Source organism: Pipistrellus kuhlii, unplaced genomic scaffold, assembly GCF_014108245.1.
Source record: "Pipistrellus kuhlii isolate mPipKuh1 unplaced genomic scaffold, mPipKuh1.p scaffold_m20_p_8, whole genome shotgun sequence".
Lineage (NCBI taxonomy): Eukaryota > Metazoa > Chordata > Mammalia > Chiroptera > Vespertilionidae > Pipistrellus > Pipistrellus kuhlii.
In genome coordinates, this window is record NW_023425584.1 from 70,124,131 (window position 1) to 70,145,286 (window position 21,156).

A 21,156-nucleotide genomic window follows, 5' to 3' on the forward strand; every position below is an offset into this window, starting at 1 on the left:
AAGTCATGTGAAACATGGCCACAGCAGACATGCTGAGCTGCCCCCGATGGGCTGCCTCCCCTGTGTGTGTGTCCATAAACGCTTCCATCCCCTCCCCAGGGTGTCCCCACAAAGGCATATCCTCCCCCCCAGACAAGCAGGAAGCTCACCAGGCTATGGAGACTCCCATCATAGCTGGGAGATAAGGCACCGGGGGCTCCTGCTCGGGGCCACTGCGACGTCCCTGGAAAGGTTAGGAGACACATGGGGTTGGGAGGACCTGAAGCAGGATGTTGGTGTAGCCAGACCCAGGGAGGGAGGGAAGAAGGAATTTGGGAAGCAGGGATGAGAAAACTGAGAGATCTGTGATACTCAGGCTGGCCACAAGGGGGCGTCCACTTCCACAGAGCTGTTCAAGTCCAGCCAGGTCCAGGCAGATTCACATCTGCCAGCCTCAGTTTTCCCATATGCAGAATCAACAACCCCTCCTCCCCCACAGGGAAGGTGCTGGCTCAGAGGCACACAGTAGGTGTCCTAGAGGCCAGTTCCTCCCAGTCCTGCCATGCCACACAGGTCTTCCAGAAATCGGCCCTCACTCCTCCTTGGCCCCCCTCCTCCGTCTCCGATGCTCCTCAGGTACATGCTTGCAGGGAATGGGGAACAGGAGGACCTGACCCCTTTGACAGAGCAAGCATGGGGCATACAATTGGTGCCCAACTAATATCTGTTGGGTGGACAAATACCCAGGTGAGAGTCTCAGGTCAGCTGCTCTGATTCTGGGCGCCCCTGACATCTGGGTACTGCCTTTGCCCGTACCGTGACCTAAAAATCCTGGCTTAGAGTTTCCTCCTGGAAGCTTCCCTGGATGCCCACAGACACATACACTCCAAGGCAGGTGGTGTCTAGCTCCCTAACTCATATCTGCAGCCTGACAACCCCTTCCCACCTGCTCCAGACTGGAGGCAGCAGACACAGCGCCCTTCCTCCCGCTTCCTCCCTCTCCCTCCCCCTCCCCCTGTACAGACCTGCCAGGCCCTGTGGGGAACCCACGGGGGTCGAAGGGCTAGATGAAAAGTTATTGCTTGAGTGATCCGGAGAGTAGATCTGCAACGGGGATGAAGAGAGAGAGGGCCACCAGCCAGCCAGTCAGGGGCTGGCCTCTCACAGTCATGGCCCAGCCACCCTTGCTACCCCCACCCACTCCACCCCACCCCCTGCCCTGAGCCTCACCGAGGCCAGCGCCTTCCCAAGGGCGTCCCCAGAACTGCCAGCTGTGGTCCCTCGGGAGCCTGTGGGTGCACAGAGGTGAGACCTAACCTCAGGGACTTGGTGCACCAGTACCTGGGCTTAGTTTGGATGCCCCAACTGACAGGGAGTTCCCTTCTAAACTCAGCTGCTAGGCATGGATGCCCAAGCCCAGGACTGAGCAGCCCCTGATTCTGGACTGGTTGCTGCCTGATGTCTCGCCACTGCCTCCACGGAGGCTCTGGGGACAGGAAGACTGTGGGCCCTGGAGTTTTCCCAAATGTAATCCGAGCTACAGTTTTCCCAAGTGTAAAGTGGGAGAATCCACTCCTTAAAGATCCAACCTCTGTGTGTGTAGTTTAAAATATAAGTATCATTAAAAACAGTAACAATAGCACAAAAGGCAGGAGAGGGAATTAAATGGAAAGTGTTTCAAGGTAACAAGCCATTTTCAAATATCAGAGATGGCGGACGTTGAGAGGGAGGACGTTGTTAATAACAAGGGCCACATCAGGGTAGGGTGAGGGGGTCATACCCATGAGACTTTCAGCCCCACTGACAGGGGGCGTGTGGCTGGCAACGCTGCCAAAGGTGGCTGTGGGGGCTGAGAAGGTGGACACAGCTGGGAGCCCACCATTCACCTCCGCACTGTGCAGTTGGTAGCCCTGTGGTGGGATGAGGTCAGAGGGAATGAGATGGGGTCAGATAGGGTTCTACCCAAATGCACGCCCCACCCATATCCAGAGGCCTACCATGCGCTCGTGCTGATGCAGGCCGCCAAACCCTCCGCCACCACCACCGCCCACGGAGCTGCCGCCACCTGGTGGGAGGGGCAGGGGCGATGAGCTCCCACCCAGCATGGGCCCGAAACCCGCCTGCCCCGGGGGGCTCCAGAGCTCCGCCGAGGGGTGCAGGCTGCCATCTGCAAAAAGGGGAGATGGAATGAGCAGGCAGAGGGGTGGGGCCCTGTCCCAGCCATCTTGGTTGAGCCCCCATATACCTGCCATGTAGAAGGGTGCTGGGTAGGTGCTGCTGGGGGTCTTGGCAGATGGGTAGGGGGTGGCATCCCTACCGTAGTCATCACCTGAGCTGGGTGGGTATACCTGTGGACATGGTCAGATAGAAGAGGTAGGACTCACTTACCCTCCATCCCTGGGCCAATCCCTTCTCCAGTCCTGTCCTCCACTTGACAGCAGTCTACCCCACCACCCCATTTCCCTGAGCTGAATCTCCTGCACAGAATTCCTTTTCTCTCCTTAATCCAGCAAATTCCTTTGATCAAAGCCCGGCTATGATGCCCTAGCCCTTCCTTCTCCCCCCAGTGCTGGAACCTCCCTTGGCCTCAGCCCTAAACATGCAAGACCCAGAAGCCTCAGAGACAGGGTCCTGGACTACCATCCAGGGCAACCCAGAGCAGAGAGATAACAAAGGTCTTCTAGGATCACTGGTTACTGCCTAAAACTAAGGCAGGGCCCAGGAGAAAGTGCTGGGATCAACTTGTAATGTTTGTCCCAACACTGGAGTATAAAAAGGGGTACCGAGTACTAGCAGGATGGGGGGGGGGGGGGGGGTCTGGGGAGCTGTCAGCTCCAGGAAATTGGAGTGGGGACTTAAGTGAGGAAAATGAAGAGTCAATGACATTATAAATGGCACCAGGAGTCAAGCCTTAAGTCTTGAGCCTGACTGCACCTCCTGGCTGTAGATTGTCAACTAACACCCAAGCTTATTGCCTGGAATGGGCTAGGTCAGCTTGTGGGGGCTCTGCCTGACCCCTAGGCCCAGGGGCTCCTGAAGGCTGGTGCAGAGCCAAACTGAGGAAACAGACAAATTGCCTTTTCTTCCCATGATTAAATCTCGAATGGCATAGCACCATCTGTTGGGCCTGGCACCCTGCCAACCTACAGGCAATGAGGTGGGGATACAGGGTGGCTCAAACCTGGGTGGACAGGGCAAGGAGACCTCTTAACTGGCTGTCAGGGTGCTCCCACTCGCTCCCACTCCCAGGACCCCATCCATATCCTTTCTAAGACACCACAGGACATGATTTTTTAGAGTATCGAGACTAAACCTCAGAAAGAACTTCCCAAAGTAGTCGTCTCTGGTCAGAGCTGAGTTCTTGGGGCAAGAGAACCCACATGCCTACACTCAGGAGGCCACATGGATCTACATGTTCTGGCTGCAGCAGCATACACAGCCCAGTGCCCCAAAGACACACTGTGTAGCCTCCAGCAGGGACAGCCCCCAAACCTGGAGGGCAGGAGGCATGTGGTCTGTGGGGTCCCAGATGCATCCCACAACTCACCGAGGATGGAAGACCAGGCGGCACCTTCCGGACTTTCTTGGGCTGCGTATCTGTTAAGAGTATAAGGAGTGAGCCACCCCATTCAGCCTGGCTCCTGGCCCTCAGCCAGAGCCCTTCCAGGCCCAGGGACACGCCTATCACTGGGATAGCCTTCCCCTGCACCTTGGTGAGGAGACCCCTGAACTCCACATGTTTTGTTTTGTTGTTAATCCTTACTCAAGAATATTTTTCCATTGATTTTTAGAGAAAGTGGAAGAGAAAGGGAAAGACAGAGATAATAGAAACATCGACGTGAGACACATTGATTGGTGCCTCCCACATGTACCCTGACATGGGCCAGGGAGCGAGCCTGCAACCCAGGTACATGCCTTGACTGGAATAAAATCTGAGACCCTTCAGTCCACAGGCCAATGCTCTAATCACTGAGTCAAACCAACTAGGGCTTGAGCTTCCCTCTTAATTTAAATAACGGCTTGGGTCTACATGCAAGGGACTGATACTGTGCAAGAATCATGGGCGGGAGGGGGGCCTCAGCAGGGAGTCAATAGGTACTTGAACCAGGGCCTTGCTCCAAGGCCTCCCATTTCACCCCCGCTCCCACACCCATAGTCATTCCTTTTTGTTCACAGATCCAAGACTTGCAAATCTGCTGAAGCTGGTTTCCCCAAATTATACAGTGTTAGGGGTCACTCACAGCCATGCACAGAGTGGGGAAACATGGGTGGCTACCTGGCAGGTGCCCACTGAGGGGGAACTAGGTGGTGTTCTGTCTTCCAGTTCCAGCTCAGACTATAAACCAGGGTCCTTTTCTTAGTCTACTGAAAGCCCTGACTTACATGCTTTTTGTGGGTGGTTTTGTTGCTTAAAACACTCCCTATGCATGCATGGTGTCCTGGTGCTGGCTAGTGTCTCTGAGTGCAAAAACTGGGACATGAAAAATGTGTTAGCCCAGCCAGTGGTTGAACATTGACCTATGAACCAGGAGGCCATGGTTCGATTCCCGGTCAGGGCACATGCCTAGGTTGTGGGCTCGATCCCAAGTGTGGGGCGTGCAGGGGTCAGCCTATCAATTCTCTCTTGTCAGTAATGTTTCTATCTCTAACTCTCCCTCTCTAAAATCAATAAAAATGTGAAAGAAAAGGGAAAATATACATCAGTGACATTCAGGCTGGAGTTGTGGCACCACTGGCCAGTTCCGTGTTAATGAAGCAATGGTTTATGTGAAATAAGGCGCCTTTAGCTAAAAATACATGAGGCACAGGCTGTGTCGATCTGTTGACCAAAGACTGACAAGAACATACCCTCCCACTTCCCCAGAAGCAGGGAATCAGTGTTCACGGTGACTTGATATGACAGAACTTTTGCAAAAACAAGAACACACTTGTTTCTTTCTTGGGTCACTATCCACCCTTCTACTCATCTGATCTCCTAGTCTAAGAGGCCCACAGTGGGACAGATCCCCTCTCTGCCCCCACCCCACCAGCCCTACCAGCAGCCCCACTCACCAAGGCTGCTGTCCGCAGCTCTCCGCCGCGCATGGCTGGGGTAGGAAGAGTAATATTGGGATCCACTCTTGACGCCTGAGGGGGACAGTGGCCCGGGGCTGCTGAGGGCCAGCTCACTGGGCAGGAAACCAGCCTGGGAAGGGGAGTGAGGGTGGAGGTCGTCACCAGGAGCTAAGCTGGTATTTAGCACCCAGCCTGGCAGTCCAAGGGGTGACAATAACCCCTGCTAGAGACATTTATCTCCTGACACATCAGCATTACTTAAAAAACAACAACAATTGCCACCCAAGTCTGAAAAGGAACTGCATTCTGGGATGTAAAACGTGCAAACGTGTGTCTGGGCATCACTAAATCTGGCTGATTTAGTTTGTGCATATCTTTTTTTTTAAAGTAGATAATTTAATTTTGCATGATTAGTTTCAAATGAGTTTTCTTCCCTTAGGAGTTATGAGAGACTGGGATTTGAGGCTCCATCTGAGTGGCTGCTCTATGTCTGATATTTCCCATCTGTAAAATGGGCATACTGGCTCAGGGAGTCGTGGAGATCAACGGGGGCCTTATGAGCTCTGCCCTTGGCACAGGGCCTGGTACCCAGTTGGTGCTCAAAAGCCAGGGCTGCTGCCACTCTGGAACAGGCTTGGTGTGAGCACAAGTGTTGCCACCTGGGATAAGGCATGGCCACACCCTGAGATTCAGAAAGCACAGGAGGGGGCAGGAATGAAACCCTCAGGTGTGTGTGTGGGGTGACCTGGACAGAAAGCTACACCACTGTGGCCAGCCAGTGCTGTCAGCATCACAACTGGGGTGGGCATGAGTTTCGCCCAGGGCTGGGGGCTTGTGGGGTTGGCTCCCTGGGAGAAACAAAGGGCAAGACCCCAAGGCTGCTGGGCTGGCCTGGTATCTTTGGAGAGTCATAGGGCTATGGCCTCCTTGCCTCCCCCGCCCCCCACTCATTCACTTCTGGCCAGCTCAGCATGCCCCAGGTCCCACTACTATTTTAGCTGCTGGAAAAATGACCAGCAGTTGGTTCAGCCAGGGACCCTTCTGCAGATCAGGGGAGGAAATTGCTACCAATTTGTTTAAAATTTTTAAAGGTGGGTGGGTGGGTGGAGCGGTGACTGTAGCTTCCACTAGCTTCACTCCCTCTCTGACAGTACCTGTCTGTCTACGATGCCCCTCTAGTCTGAAAAGTGGGGTCCCACCCACCCCATTCTCTGGGTTCTGCAGACTGCTGAGCGCCAATGGGCCCCAGCAGCTCCCACCCTACAGACAGGACCTCACCTGAGTCAAGCTCCCAACACTTGCATCTCTCCCGAAGGCAGTATATGCGCTCCGCTCGCCACCCTTGCCTGGAGGGGAGGAAAAAGGGTCACTCAGAGCCAACCGCAGGGAGGTCATATCCCAAGCACCCGGCTCATGCCTGCATAAAGCAGTGGCTCCACAAGTGCACAACAGTGAGAGAACCAAAGTGGGAGTCTGGCCTTCCCAATGGCCGCAGACAAGCAGGAATCTGGATAGACACCATTCCTTCCCTGATGACCCAGAGGGGCTCATGCAAGTCCACCACACACTCCAGGTCTCTGAGATGGGTGAGTGCCGAGGTCAGAACTCCTGACCTCTGAATCTCATTTCCTCTGTTCGAGATCATGAGAATAAAACTCCCCAGGGTGCTGGGATCCCAGGGCAGGTTGATGTTGGGTGGTGGTGGTGGTAGTTCCTTGAGTCTGTGAAGTTTAGTGCCCAGGCCCCTGCCAGGGGTTAGTTCATGGGAACGCTGACTTAAGTGACTTGGTGAGAAAAAGCCCTTCTCCTATGTGGGCTGTGGGGACGCTGCCTGATAGCCACCACTGGGGACAAACTCTTGCGACTGCACAGAGGCTTGGATCCATCCTTGCCTGAAGCAGGTACCTGAATCAATCAATAGCTGAGACATTTAAGTTTGTTTTTGGCTTAACCTGGATACCAATCGCAACATGAGTGAGGAAACAGAATGCTCAGCTCGCTAATTTGAATCATTCTCCACCTTTTAGGGGAGAAAAAAAATCTCATTTTCTTTATTTTAAAAGTAGGATTTTGATTAGAGCAAAGTATGCTGGGGGTGGGGAGAAGGGTCATGCTCCCACCCACAACACCCAGTGACCCCTCAGGGAAGGTGACCTTGGGTCATCTTAGGGATAAGCAGACTGAGGCCTGGAGGTTAGAGGCGGCTCACCTTCAATGCAGGAGTGAGGGGGCATGTTATTGTTTCCTTCCTCTCAGGGTGCGTGTGGGAGCAAAGCTGGCAGGCCCAGCCAGGGTTCTGGGCTCTGCCTGGGGAGCAGCTTTACCTCCTAGACCTCTGACTCTCCCTGTCCGAAGGGGCTGCCACTGTTTAGGCTCTGCACAGAGCAGGTGCCAAATATAGGTTTCCAAAGAGATGGGGTGGCAGAAGCAAGGAGAAGCTGAGCATCTGGGAGAAGACCCATGGGCATACATCAGGCACCTAATCTATGTGCTAGACCCGCATATCAGGGCATTAGAGTAGGAAAAGGACAAACGGCAGAGAAGAAAACCACCACGGTCTCATCAGGGGCCGCCCTGGGCTGGAGGCCACGTAAGAACAGACTTCGCCCACCCCCTGGGGAGCGGGGGCAGGGCCCTCACCACCCACAATGGCTGTCACCAGGCTTGTGAGCCGCGCCGGCCCTCTCCAGCCTCGTCCAGGGGTAAGGAACAGGCCCAGGGATCCAAGGCTGCACCCACCTCCCCACTGGGCCTGGCCTGGCCTATGCTGCACTCACTGAAGTCCTTGGCCACAGGCTAGTGGACGGACACAGCTGCCTCTGGGTCCTGCTGACCAGGCTCAGCGTGGGAACTGCCTGGGCCAGGAAGAGGCGGAAGGAAGGAACACCAGAGGGGAACAGCTGCAGGTGCAGAGGCTACCCTAGGCCACGTGAGGGCCTTACTTCCTGGTCTGGGAAATGGGTGCAGACTCTTGCTGTGCAAAGAAGGTGCAAGGATGCTGTCCCCTGCCACAATTCTTCTCAGGCCACACTCGCCTGTCCAACCCTACTGTGCACCCTCTTGGGCTCAGCAAGGGACACAGAACCTGTGGGGTCTGGCAAGTGCTGTCCCCTCAGGGTTCGTACAAGTGCCTTTGGGCTCAGTTTCCCCACCAAATGGTCAGTCACATCAAGGGTCCAACAGTCCACACACTTACTCCCCCAGCACCACCTTAGACTATAAACTGCTAACAGTGGCACCAACTTTTGTGTGAAAGATGCTATCTTAGGACTCTCAGGTAGTGAACTAAAATCCCACTTACAGCCTGGGCTGAGTTGGGAGCTGACCCAGGACAATAGCCCCCAACCCTCCAGAGAAGCCAGCTTTTGTTATCCCAAGGCTTCCTCAGAACTGGAAAGGGAGTGCTAACCTGGATGGACCCCTGGTGTGAGGGATGGCACAGAGGACAACAGTCCAGGCCAACAGTCCCAGAGGACAGAATCTGTGCCAGCAATGACCAGTCACAGACCCTGGACAGGTCCTTTCTTGCTAGTCCTGTTTGCTCATCTGCGAGATAAGGGGGCAGGTGTTTGTGCGTGCGTGCGTGCGTGTCTGTCTGTCATGGGACCAGAAGTGTGTGTGTGTGTGTGTGTGTGTCTGTCTGTCATGGGACCAGAAATGTTGGACAAGGCCTCACAACCTGTAAGAGAAAGGTTCTGAGACTATCCCTATCCTGTGGGTGGGGAAGCCGAGTCTAAAGAGGAGACAGCCTAAACCAGGACTAGTGAGTGGAACTCTAGCGCAGGCCTGCTGAGCTGATTCTCATGATCAGTAAGAGCAGGCTCCAATCTTCTGAATCACCAGGCTGCCCACGTGTACTTCCTGGTGGGGACTTGGTCAGGCCCACTGACCCAGGGGGAAAGCTATATGTCTAGGCCATATCCACCTGTATCCTCTGTCCCGGAAGTGTTGCTACTGAGTGCACTGACCACCCCCCAGGGACCCCACGTGGGTGTGGGGGAAGAGCTGTGCTCCAAAGACACTCACCTCCAAGCCCCGCTCCCAGGAATGTAGATGAAGAGAGGCTGCCATGGGACTCACTGAAGTGGGCACTTTCGCTGTAGGTCTGCAGAGAGACAGGTGAGGATGAGGGGTGCTGGGGCACCTGTTACAGCTGGGGAAACGGGCTTGGGAGGCAGGCATGCTTTTAAGTACCCGAGTCATGACTTTAACCCACTTATCTAAGCCCCAAGCCCCTGCAGACTAGGTTGGTATCCAACTTCCGCCTCTAAGCCCTAGTTTCCTCATATGGCCCCCGCTCCTGGAAAAGGGAATCTAAGGGTCTCAGGCCGGGCAATAGCTCCTCACCCGGCTGGGGTCGAAGGAGGAGCTGTTCTGGTCGCCAGTGCCCCAAGAGCCCGCGCTGGGCCGGTCCTCCAGACCTGCAGGAAAGGAAGAGAGAGAGGGTCACCCTTACCCCTGGCCAGCTCTAAAGTCAGTTCTAGCTCTTGTCCTCATCACCTCAGGAGAGGAGCCCTCATTCCATTCGGCATGACTTCCGGGCCCATCCCAATCCAGACCAGCTTCAGGGCTCCAACCTCACCCGACTCTAGTTCTGCCTGTACTGACACCACTGTCAGTGGTAAAGTGTCCAAGACATCCTGGCACTTGGCATATTCCTACGTCTGCATCTCAGTAAACAATTCTACCAGATGTCACTGCTGGTAAACTCCTATCCATTCATTCATCAAACCCCTATATACCATGCCTACCCTGGGCAGAGCCCTCACACACACTGCGTATCCTTACCCCAGCCCTGATCACACTGGCTGGGGCTTCTGTGTCAGGCTCAGTCTCACAAAGGCATAGCAAATGGATCATGAGTATCAGCTTGGATCTTGGGAAGTGTGAACCTCCCCTTGCCCATCCTGCTAATTCAGGGGGTGGGCCACCCCTCTGTGGAAATAGCAGCGGCTGTCACTGACGATCCGTCTCCGTTAAGAGACAAACCACCAAGGCTCCTGCCACCTGCCTGCCGGCTGGGACACCAGAGGTCCAAGGTGCAGCCCGGGTTAACGAGAGTGGGGAGAGGATCTTGGTCTCAAGGGGCAAGGCAGGGCAGGGTGGGGCCCTTATCTCCCCGGACACTCTTCTAGGCACCAGGCACCCACCCAGGACCCAGAATCTTCCCCCTGGAGCAAGAAGCCTAGGCCTGCATCCTTCCTGGGCCAGAGCTCCCACACCATCCCTTGTGGATCAGTCCCAGGCCCCTCCTCTGTGCCTCAGTTCCCCTCCTCTGTAAATGGTATTATGAATAAGTCCACTTGGCAAAATTAGGGAAGGCGGGGGGTGGGGGGGAAAGAACAACAAGAGAGGGGGCCACCTGTACCAGCACAATCCCACTCACAATCTACCTCCAATCCCATATGTTGGAGTTTTCCATACACTCCATCCCAAATCCTGCCTGCCCCCTGCTTCCTTCAAACTGTATCCTTCTATTTTGGTGACATTGTGTTAATCATTTCCCCCAGAGAACTGGTGTTTAATTGCTGTCTAATTTTCATGATTATGCATATTAATCTCCCATCCTAATGAATATTCATACACTGCATTTAGATTTTGTTTCCTAATAAAAAATTTCCAGCATGATGATGGTGGGGGTGGGGCTGAGGGGCTGCCTCAGCAGGTAGGGGACTTAGCAAGGGGCTCCTGTGGTCTCCAGGAATCCATCCTGTGGTCGCCAGATTTGAGGTACTTGTACCAAAAGGTCCTGGACTCCCACTTGGGCTCTGGGAAGGAGAGCAGAGCAGCCAGGGAGGCAGGGGAGATCTTGGGTAAAGTGCCAGCAACCTTGGAGCCTACTTTCTATGTGCACTTGCCTGTTGGCCCCTCACCCTCTGGAGCAGCTCCCACTATGGTGAAGGCATGGGCCCCACAAATGCCTGGCAGAGACAACAGGGTGCTGCCCTGCCCTTTCTGGAAGTCCCCGTCCCCATCCGCTTCTATAAATGACAAAAATAGGGACAGGCCCTCCCTCCCTCACTACTTCCATGAATAGTTATCAGTCCCTCCCCCACCGATTATGCATTTTAAGAACCCATCCCTTATTTGTACTCTAACTAAAACATACCAGCCTGAGCAGCGTAGCTCAGTAGTTGAGCATTGACCTATGAACCAGGGTGTCACAATGTGATTCCTGGTCAGGGCACATGCTTGGGTTATGGGCTCTATCCCCAGTAGGGGGTGTGCAGGAGGCAGCTGATCAATGATTCTCTCTCATTGATGTTTCTATCTTCCTCTCCCTCTCCCTTTCCTCTCCGAAATCAATTATATATATTAAAAACACAAACTGAATCATTCCTGCAGAAGTATACTACTTTCAAGTGTGTTATTGAAAGGTTTGCACATGATTGGTTCACATGAGACATTGGATTTCTCCTTTCCTCTAATCAGGAAATTCTTTCTATAACATGCATATCACCCCAAACTAGAGTGAAAGACATAGCTGGCCAAGCATTTCTGAGCTGGAGACCACAAGGGCTCATTGGCAACCCCCCAAAATGAATTAAAAAAAAAGCACAGAAGGTTAAGATGAACATGTGCATTCACTGAATGTCACAGGCAGACAGATACAGAAGGAGGTGGAGGTGGGAAGGCAGGTGGCTGAGGAATTCTACTCTTAACTATCCTGTGCAAGGCAAACATCACCAAGTTCCCTTGCTGGAAATCATCCCTTAAGACACACTCCAGCCGAAACTGGTTTGGTTCAATGGATAGAGCGTCGGCTTGGGGACTGAAGGGTCCCGGGTTCGATTCCAGTCAAGGGCATGTACCTTGGTTGCGGGCATATCCGCAGTAGGGGGTGTGCAAGAGGCAGCTGATCAATGACACTCTCTCATCAATGTTTCTAACTCTCTCTCTCCCTTCCTCTCTGTACAAAAAAAAAAAAAAAAAAAAAAAAAGACACACTCCAGACTGGGAGGGGCCAAACATGAGTGTGCGAATCAGGAGGATGAGTGGGGCTAGGCCTTGAAGTGAAGACACCATCAAATCAACAACAGGACTGGACCAGGGGTCTTCACGTGCCACCCTGCTCTGGACAGCTCTCATGGTTTATCTCACAGGTTTCTTGCAGTGGCTGCTAATATCCCAATTTGACAGATGAGAAACTGAGGCACAAAGATTAGTCATTTGTTTAAGGTCTCATATTAATAATAAGCAGCAGTCAATACAAGGACGTTTGTCTGAGCAGGATGCAAATATACATAACTCATCAATGAAGAGAAAACAATGTTTATAAAAAGTGTCAATTTATTTTTACTAAACTAGAGACCCAGTGTGGTGCACAGATTCATGCACCGTTGGGGTCCCTCGGCCTGAAACCGGCTCTCTGACATCCCCAGAAGGGTCCGGACTGTGAAAGGGCGCAGGCCAGACCGAGGGACCCCACCGGTGCACAACTGGGGCCGGGGAGACTGCAGGAGGACCCCAGGACATGTCCGGCCCATCTTGTTCAGTCCTGATCAGCCAGCAGCAAGCTAACATACTGGTCAGAGTGTCATCCCCTTGTGGTGGTAGGTGCGCATCATAGCGACTGGTCGAATGGTCAGTTGGGCACTTAGCATATTAGGCTTTTATTTATAGCAGCAGTCGCCAACCTTCCGGACCTCATGGATCACCAGTGGTCTGAGGATCACCGGTTGGCAACTCTGCTCCAAAGGTTTCCTTAAACCAGCCGTCGCCAACCTTTCAGACCTCACGGTCCGTCGGCTGGCAACCACTGCTCTGTAGGATACCAGTGTGGGGAGAGATGCAGAGCTCATTCCTCCACTTCAGGAGGGACACGTGACTCCACCTCTGCGGGTGAAAAACCAGAAATGGGAGTTTTCAAGATGTTCTTTAAAACCATGAGCTGCAAACCAGCACAGACCTTTCTAAGCCAATTCTAGAAAACATGTCAGACATATATGCAACTACAGGAGGAGGTAGAAAGACAGGAAAACCAAACCTGGAAGTATGAGGGGCTGAAAATGTAAGCCTCACAATTAATTTCTTGAAAACTAAAGCCACAGCACCTACAGAGGACATTCTGGAACAAGCAGATCCGAAGACAAGAAATAATCTGCTGCACAAAGATGAACCAAAGCATGAAACAAAAAGGTGGAGTTGTAATATTCATCTAAACGTCTGTGGTTTTTTTTTTTAAATCCTCACCCAAGAATATTTTTTCCATTGATTTTAGGAAGAGCAGAAGGGAGGGGGGAAGAGCGAGAGAGAAACATTGATCTGAGAGAGACACATTGATTAGCTGCCTCCTGAATTCGTCCCAACAGGATGGAACCTGCAGGGGAGGTATGTGCCCTTGACCAGGGACCAAACCCACAATCCTCTGGGGTGTGCAGGCCTGTGCTCCAACTACTGAGAAATACCAGCCAGGGCGAAAAGCCTGTCTTTTTAGAGGCAACTGCTCACTGGGAGAGAGGTGATGGCTTTTTGCTGGGATGGGCTTACCTCACAAAGAAGCCCCACTGACCCAAGTTTCATGTGCTGATAACCCAGTGTACAATCAAATAAGCAGGAGCCCGGGGAACACCGAGAGAACAACAAACACAGAGATGAAACTGCTCTCTCTCTCTCTTAAAAAAAATATTTTCATTAAGCCCTGACTGGTTTGCCTCAGTGGATAGAGAGTTGGCATGCAAACTGAAGGGTCCTGGGTTCGATTCCGGTTGGCGGCATGTACCTTGGTTGTGGGCAAATTTTCCCAATAGGAGGTGTGCAGGAGGCGGCTGATTGATGTTTCTCTCTGGTCGATATGTCTAACTCTCTATCCCTCTCCCTTCCTCTCTGTAAACAATCAATAATATAGGAAGGGAGGAGAGGGAGATAGAAACATCGATAAGAGAGAGAATCATTGGTAGGCTGACTCCCGCTCGCCCCTACTGAGGATGGAGCCTGCAACCCAGGCATGTGCCCTTGACCAGAATCAAACCTGGGACCCTTCAGTCTGCAGGCCGATATTCTATCCACTGAACCCAACCGGCCAGGGCTGAACTGCTCTCTTGATGTCAAACAAATTAAAACCCTAAATGTAGCCGAAACAAGTTTGGCTCAGTGGATAGAGCATCAGCCTGCAGACTGAAGGGTCCCAGGTTCGATTCCGGTCAAGGGCAGGTATCTTGGTTGAGGGCACATCCCCAGTAGGGGGTGTGCAGGAGGCAGCTAATAGATGTTTCTAACTATCTCTCTCCCTTCCTTTCTGTAAAAAAACAATAAAATACATTTAAAATAAATAAATAAACCCTAAATGTGGTCAGGTGGGACAAAGACCTCACGGTCCCACACCCAACTGTCCCCAAGTACTTGTGAAGAATGACAAAATGGCTCCACTTCAGTGAGAGCAGGAACGTTCTATACTGTTTGGATAACTGCAGCAGCTCATGCTGCATTGATTTCTGCATTGGTGACCTATAATTGAAATTCATTAATCCAGGGACAGATACTCCACTTCCAACCGAAATCAGAAATTTCCAAAATAAAGACTCAAAGAGAAAAAAAAATTAAATTATCAAGTATCTCTAAAACCTAAGGAAAATACCCATTACTGAAATCAACAGGATACAACTAACGTGGTCCTCAGAGGGAAATGTATAATCCCGGGCTCTGATTTTAAACCAGAGAGAACAGAAGCAAACAAATGAGGTCTTTGACTTAAAAATCAAAATAAAATAAAAACTTTAAAAAGAGGAGGCAACACGGAAGAAGAGGTAGGAGAAAATGTCAGTTGATAAATAATGATCCAACAATGAAGCAGATTGGAAGGAAGATCAATAACGAATAAAGGACAAGGAAGCAGAATCAAGGACAAAAGAACAGAAAAACACAGATTTAGGACAGACACGGTTGCTACCTCCTGACGCTACAAGGACAGGTGACTTTATATGTGATGAAAAAAAGCAACATTAACTATTTTTAAACGTGTCTGAAATGAATTATTTTTTGTCTAAGTAAAATGGACAAGAGGAGCAAACAAAATCTCAACAGGCTGATTATAAGCGATGGGGGTCTAACTGGGCAGGGTCGCTGTCCCAAGTTCAGAGGAACAAGGTACCACTTGTTGGAGACTGGCTCAGACATACAGTAGTGCCTAAAAGTACAGGCCAACACGACTGAGAAACGGGCAAAATGCAAAATAGACCTAGTAACAAAGAACATAGGCCATGCACAGAATTCAAGGAGCGTCTGCGGGTTACAACAACCATTCATTAGCAGACATCACGAGGAAAACTGGGGGACATTCTGAGACATTTTTTGTTGTGGGCATATTGGACAGGAAGGAAACGCCCTAACAAGATAAACATAGACAAGAAAGATCAATATCTAATCAATAGCCAGTGTCAGACTTGGTCCTGCTTACCAAGCAAACAGCATGTGTTGTAATGGTTCTAGAAACACCAGCCATTGCAAAAAGGGACATGGTATCTGCATTGGGACGGGGAGGCTAGGTGTCTTAGGATGAGTGATTTGGAAAAGCAAACCAAGGGGAAAATGCAAATAATTAATGGGTGGCAGGAGGTGATCAGGTGGAAAATATGATTAAAAAAAGATCCCAAACCACAGCCCAGAAATTATTGGAATACCTAGCAATAACCCTCACTTGAAAAGGACATGATCAGATCTTTAAAAAACTATATAAAACGACTACAAGTGCTTTATACTTCAATCTTCAAAGTTTACTTTAACACTACTATGGATAAAAAAAGAAAACTTAAATAAATGGAAAAGATACCAGGTTCTTACAACGGAAAGTCAAATGATTCTTCACAAACTTATCTATGCATTTAACATTTCAAAATCCCAACAGGTTTTTTTGGGATGGGGGGAGTGGGGAAAGGAGACATGACATAATTATTCTGAAGATTAGGAAAAGACATATGTAATACTTTCAGCAATAAAGAATTATAAAAATAACAATTTGAACATAATAAAAATATTAAATAAAATAAAGATCATGGAAAAGAATCAGCATTTCTGAAAATATGTGAGAAAATACCCTAAAAATGAACAACTAAGGTAGGACTACAAGAACATCCTAAAGCTACAGTATTAACACTGGGTAGTACTGCGGCAGTAACACAGTAACAGATAAAAAGGTAAAAAGATTGAAAAGCCCTAGCCAGTTTTTCTCAGTGGTTAGAGCATTGGCCCGTGGACTGAAAAGTCTCAGGTTCAATTCCAGTCCCTTCAGTTGCAGGTTCAATCCCTAGCCCATGTTGGGGTGCATTCAGGGGTGGGGGGCAACCAATTGATGTGTCTCTCCCCCTCCCTCCCACTCTAAAAATCAATGGAAAAATATCCTTGAGTAAGGATTAACAACAAAAGTCAATGGAAAAATACCTTCTTGTGAGGATCAACAAAAACAAAACAAAACAAAAGAACCAGGGGAAGTTCAAAGGTCTCCTCCCCAAAGAGCAGGGGTACGCTGTCTCCTAACACCCCCAGTGATAGGTGTGTCCCTGGGCCTGGAAGGGCTCTGGCTGAGGGCCAGGAGCCAGGCTGAACGGGTGGCTCACTCCTTTCACTCCTAGCAGATACGCAGCCCAAGAAAGTCCGAAAGGTGGCGCCTGGTCTTCCACCCTCGGTGAGTTGTGAAATGGAGTAGGGACCACACAGACCACATGCCTCCTGCCCTCCAGGTTTGGGGGCTGTCCCTGCTGGAGGCCACACGGTCTTTGGGGGTACTGGGTCCAGGGATGTGTGTTCTGAGCAGCCCTGTGAATGAGCCAGGTGTGTGCGCTTGGCGGGAGATGTTTAGCTCAGCTGCGATCACTGTTAAGGTTGCTGTCCCCTAGTAAATTTTCATGTCTTTGCTCTGACAAGAACGGTGACAGCATGCTTTCCTACCCTCCAGCATATTTCCCATATAGCCCTCAACCTGATGTAACAAACAGCAGACACATTCATGGCTGCACATCTGAACTGCAGAATGGACTATCATCCAGTTCTTAAGGATTTCTCAGAAATGGCACCAAGTCTAAAACACATCATAAATGAAAAAGGCTTGACATCATAAAAATTAAACCAGCCCTGGTTGGTTGGCTCAGTTGACTGAAGCTTTGTTCTGTACACCAAAAAGATTGCAATTTAGATTCCCAGTCAGGGCACATTCCTAGATGTGGACATATGGAAGGAATAGATGGATTTTTTTTCTCTCTCTCTCTTCCTCTCTCTAAATTAGGGGTGTCGAACTCAATCAGAGAAGGGGCCAAAATCTAAAATCCAGCCTAAATCTCGGGCCAAATGGTTTACTGAACAGTCATAAACTGTCATTGTGATGGAAACGCAGCGGAGTGCAGTGATGACAGCGAGGTGCGGGCCACATTGCAAGGCCTGGCGGGACGGATTTGACCCGCGGGCCTTGTGTTTGACACATGTGCTCTAAATAAATAAATAGTCTCCTGAGACAAATGAAAAACCTCCATTATTAACAATAATTGGTAAGTTGGGAAAAAACAGCTACAATATAGATCACAAAAGATAAGCATCCTGCCCGGCCAGGTGGCTCAGTGATTGAGTACTGAACTATGCACCAGGTCATGGTTTGATTCCCAGTGTGACCTAGATCCCTAGTTGGGGACATGTAGGAGGCAGCCAATCAATGATTCTCTCTCATCATTGATGTTTCTCTTTCTCCCTCTTCCTTCCTCTCTGAAATCAATAAAAATATTTTTTAAATAAAAGATAAGCATCCTTTTTTAAAAAAATATATATATATTTTATTGATTTTTTTACAGAGAGGAAGGGAGATAGAGAGTTAGAAACATCAATGAGAGAGAAACATCGATCAGCTGCCTCCTGCACACCCTCCACTGGGGATGTGCCCGAAATCAAGGTACATGCCCTTGAGCGGAATCGAACCCGGGACCTTTCGGTCCGCAGGCCGAGGCTCTATCCACTGAGCCAAACCAGTTTCGGCGATAAGCATTCTTCTTATATAAAAATTATTGCAAATAAAAAACGTCAGGCCAAAACCGGTTTGGCTCAGTGGATAGAACGTCAGCCTGCGGACTGAAGGCTCTCAGGTTCAATTCTAGTCTAGGGCATGTGCCTTGGTTGCGGGCACATCCCCAGTAGGGGGTGTGCAGGAGGCAGCTAATCAATGTTTCTCTCTCATCGATGTTTCTAACTCTCTATCTCTCTCCTTTCCTCTCTGTAAAAAATCAGTAAGATATATTTTAAAAACAAACAAACAAACAAACAAGTCAGTATAGGTTGGGACTAAGACACATTGTGGGGAGAAGCATTGAGTGGTTACCTGGGATCGTTATTAAACTTGTTTTAGCTTTTCCATAACTAAAATGGGGATGATAATAACACCTATTTTACTGACCTCTGGGGACAGAAGACTCTCAATCAATGACCCATTGGCATACAGTGTTCAAGAAATGGTGACGTAAGTTATTGTTGGTTAAGTGTTAAGATTGCTTTTGCTAAAATGTTTATAAAGCAGCAAAAAAGGAACCAACCATTGAAACAGCCAACAACTGGGACAGATCTCCAGTTGTTGGCTGTTTCAATGGTTGGTTCCTTTTATGCTGAGTGGACAAAGCCAACTTTAATTTTTTTTTTTTAATCAATCTTTATTGTTCATATTATTACACAGGTTCCTCGTTTCTTCCCCCCTCCACCAGGTTCCCACCCCACCCTCTGCCCTCTCATCCTCATCCATTGGTGCACAGTTTATGTTCAGTCTCTTCCTCCCTCCCTTTCCCCGATAGTAAATCCCTTTTCAGATAACAAATCTGTTACTTAGCATTTTCTCATATCAATAATACCTCCACATGCCCAATGATACACTTCACACAAAAGACATTTCCTAATAGGACAGCCAGCCTCATCCAGGCCCCACCGAAGGCACTCACAGATCAACACCCCAGCCCTATACTAACTCAACACATCCAGATCTAAGCCTTCATCACTTGATTCAGCAGACCCTCAAGTTCCCGCAAAAGTTTCCAGCCATGTCTGAGAGGCAGCCGTGGGGCAGGGGCAGGCGAGGAGCGAGCTGTTTTGGGCCAGGCTGCTCCGGGCCTGGCCTCTGTTGCAAAGCCAACTTTAGAAGGTGAGAAGTTATATGGGTCTGTGTATCTAACATTTTCAACAGGACACAAGTAGAGATGGAGAACACTAAATTAGTGGTCACTGGATGCAAGTGACTGAAGGGGCAACAGAAGAGAGTGGGATGACAGAAGAGCTCTGTGTCTCAACTGTGGTGGTGGCTTAATGGCGCTAAATGTAGGACAAATTGCATAGAACTATACACACACACACATGCACTGGTGAGCCCTGAATAAATGGTGGACTGTACCAAGGTCATCTTCCCAATCCCGTATGATATTACAGACATGCAGTATGTCTGGGGGGCTGGGGGAGAACATGGGGTCCCTCTGTACAATCTTTGCAATGTCCTGTGAATCCATGATGATTTCAAAAGACCCAAGGTTGGTTAAGGGGTGAGGGCATTTCACAGCAAATACACGGCCACAGTCAGCTAGTGACTTCCCCAGAGGACAATCACACACATATGCTGCAGGGTCCTTACAAAGACCCAATGTGGAAGCCACCTCTCCTAAGTGTTAGATGTTTACCAAAGCACGCCAGGTTTACTCAAACCAAGAAAACTATGAGAAATTAAAAACAGACACTTCCTTTAGTCTAACAATGAGCACTCCCTGATGTCTCATGTGGCCTTGAACCCTGTAGTCTTTGGCAGAGAACACACTGTCAAGTAGAGATCTGTGCCTCAGGGTTTCCCAAGGGGAAAAACTGGAAAAATTATTGTTTTAAATGTCTTCCAATCCAGAGAATAACTAGAAAGCTTCAGCCTGGCATTGGTTGGTTATCAGTGCCTTTCTGACACCATTTTTTCAAAGCAGAGATGACCCAGGCAGCCATGGGCAAGGCTGCCCACAGACTCTCAACATGCCACTCAGCTACTATTTCAGTTACTTTCAGAGACAACTCCTACTTAGTACTTAGGGCCAGGCTGCTGATTTTCTGATAGGAAATGACCTTTTGAAATAAACTTAACAGAAGCAAGTTAACTTAAAGCCAACAACAGGAAAATGCCAGACCGGGACTTACAAGGAGGTGTGAGGAGATTGTGGGTAGAGGACCTACTAGCATTTTGAAACTTAAAAAAAACACCTATATCTATATATAATATATGTTTTTAATTGATTTCAGAGAGAGGTAAGGAGACAGAAACATCAATGATGAGAGAGAATCATTGATTGGCTGCCTTCTGCATACCGCCTACTAGAGATCGAGCCAACCCCAGCATGTGCCTTGACTGGGAATGGTCCCCTGACCTCCTGGTTCATGGGTTGATGCTCTACCACTGAGCTACACCATCGGGCACATTTGAAAACTCTTGATAAATAGTGGTGCCCCCCTTAAACTGACCTAGTCTGTCTGGAAGAAGGGTGACCCACTTACTGATGAAAAGGGGGAGGGGGGCATGTGTGAACAAGACCCTCCCTGTCCAGAGGGAGGGCAGGGGCTGCAGAAACCACAGAAAATCTATCTTCAAATACTTACAGAAGTTCCTAGAGGGGACCTTTATACCTTGGGCCATGGTTTTGGCTATTTTAAAAAATATATATTTCTATTGATTTTAGAGAGGAAGGGAGAAGGATAGAGAGGTAGAAACATCAATGATGAGAGAGACTCATTGATCAGCTGCCTCCTGCACACCCCCTCTGGGGATCAAGCTCGCAATCCAGGCTTGTGCCCTTGGCTGGAATTGAACTGATAGAGCATCAGTCTGTAAGTTGATGCTCTATCCATTGAGCCAAACCAGCTAGGGCGGTTTTGGCTATTAAGGGCTGCTGGCCTTGTGAGTGGACACCAAATTAAAGAAGACAGCTCAGGGCAGAGACCCAGGACAAGATAAAGACACCTTCTCCAAGAAGCTCCCAGGGGCAGATCCTCTGCCTGAGGCAGGGAAGTGGAAGCACCCTAACTCCTGGGGGCTATTTCAGGGGGGAGGGATGTGGGGATTTCCATACCTCAAGGAGGACTCTGGCTGTCCCTGCTGCCACTTCCTCAGGCAGAGAGGAAGGCCAGTGCAGGGCAATGGGG

General features: G+C 49.9%; 1 protein-coding gene across 11 annotated transcripts in view; it reads right to left on the reverse strand.

The window, feature by feature from the left end:
* The window catches only part of TCF3 (transcription factor 3), a 36,428-nt gene that overhangs the window by 8,092 nt on the left and 7,180 nt on the right, over positions 1 to 21,156 (reverse strand). For 8 of the 11 annotated variants that reach the window (XM_036423691.2, XM_036423690.2, XM_036423697.2 and 5 more), the window contains exons 4-14: positions 9,382 to 9,455; positions 9,061 to 9,139; positions 6,313 to 6,380; positions 5,032 to 5,164; positions 3,527 to 3,576; positions 2,225 to 2,327; positions 1,977 to 2,146; positions 1,760 to 1,889; positions 1,210 to 1,268; positions 1,005 to 1,083; positions 150 to 223 (exon numbers count right to left, since the gene is read on the reverse strand). In XM_036423691.2, coding sequence (XP_036279584.1) covers positions 150 to 223; positions 1,005 to 1,083; positions 1,210 to 1,268; positions 1,760 to 1,889; positions 1,977 to 2,146; positions 2,225 to 2,327; positions 3,527 to 3,576; positions 5,032 to 5,164; positions 6,313 to 6,380; positions 9,061 to 9,139; positions 9,382 to 9,455 — 1,019 coding nt within the window. The remainder of the gene's footprint in view (positions 1 to 149; positions 224 to 1,004; positions 1,084 to 1,209; positions 1,269 to 1,759; positions 1,890 to 1,976; positions 2,147 to 2,224; positions 2,328 to 3,526; positions 3,577 to 5,031; positions 5,165 to 6,312; positions 6,381 to 9,060; positions 9,140 to 9,381; positions 9,456 to 21,156) is intronic. The other 3 variants (XM_045576885.1, XM_045576886.1, XM_045576888.1) reach the window with 3 other exon arrangements.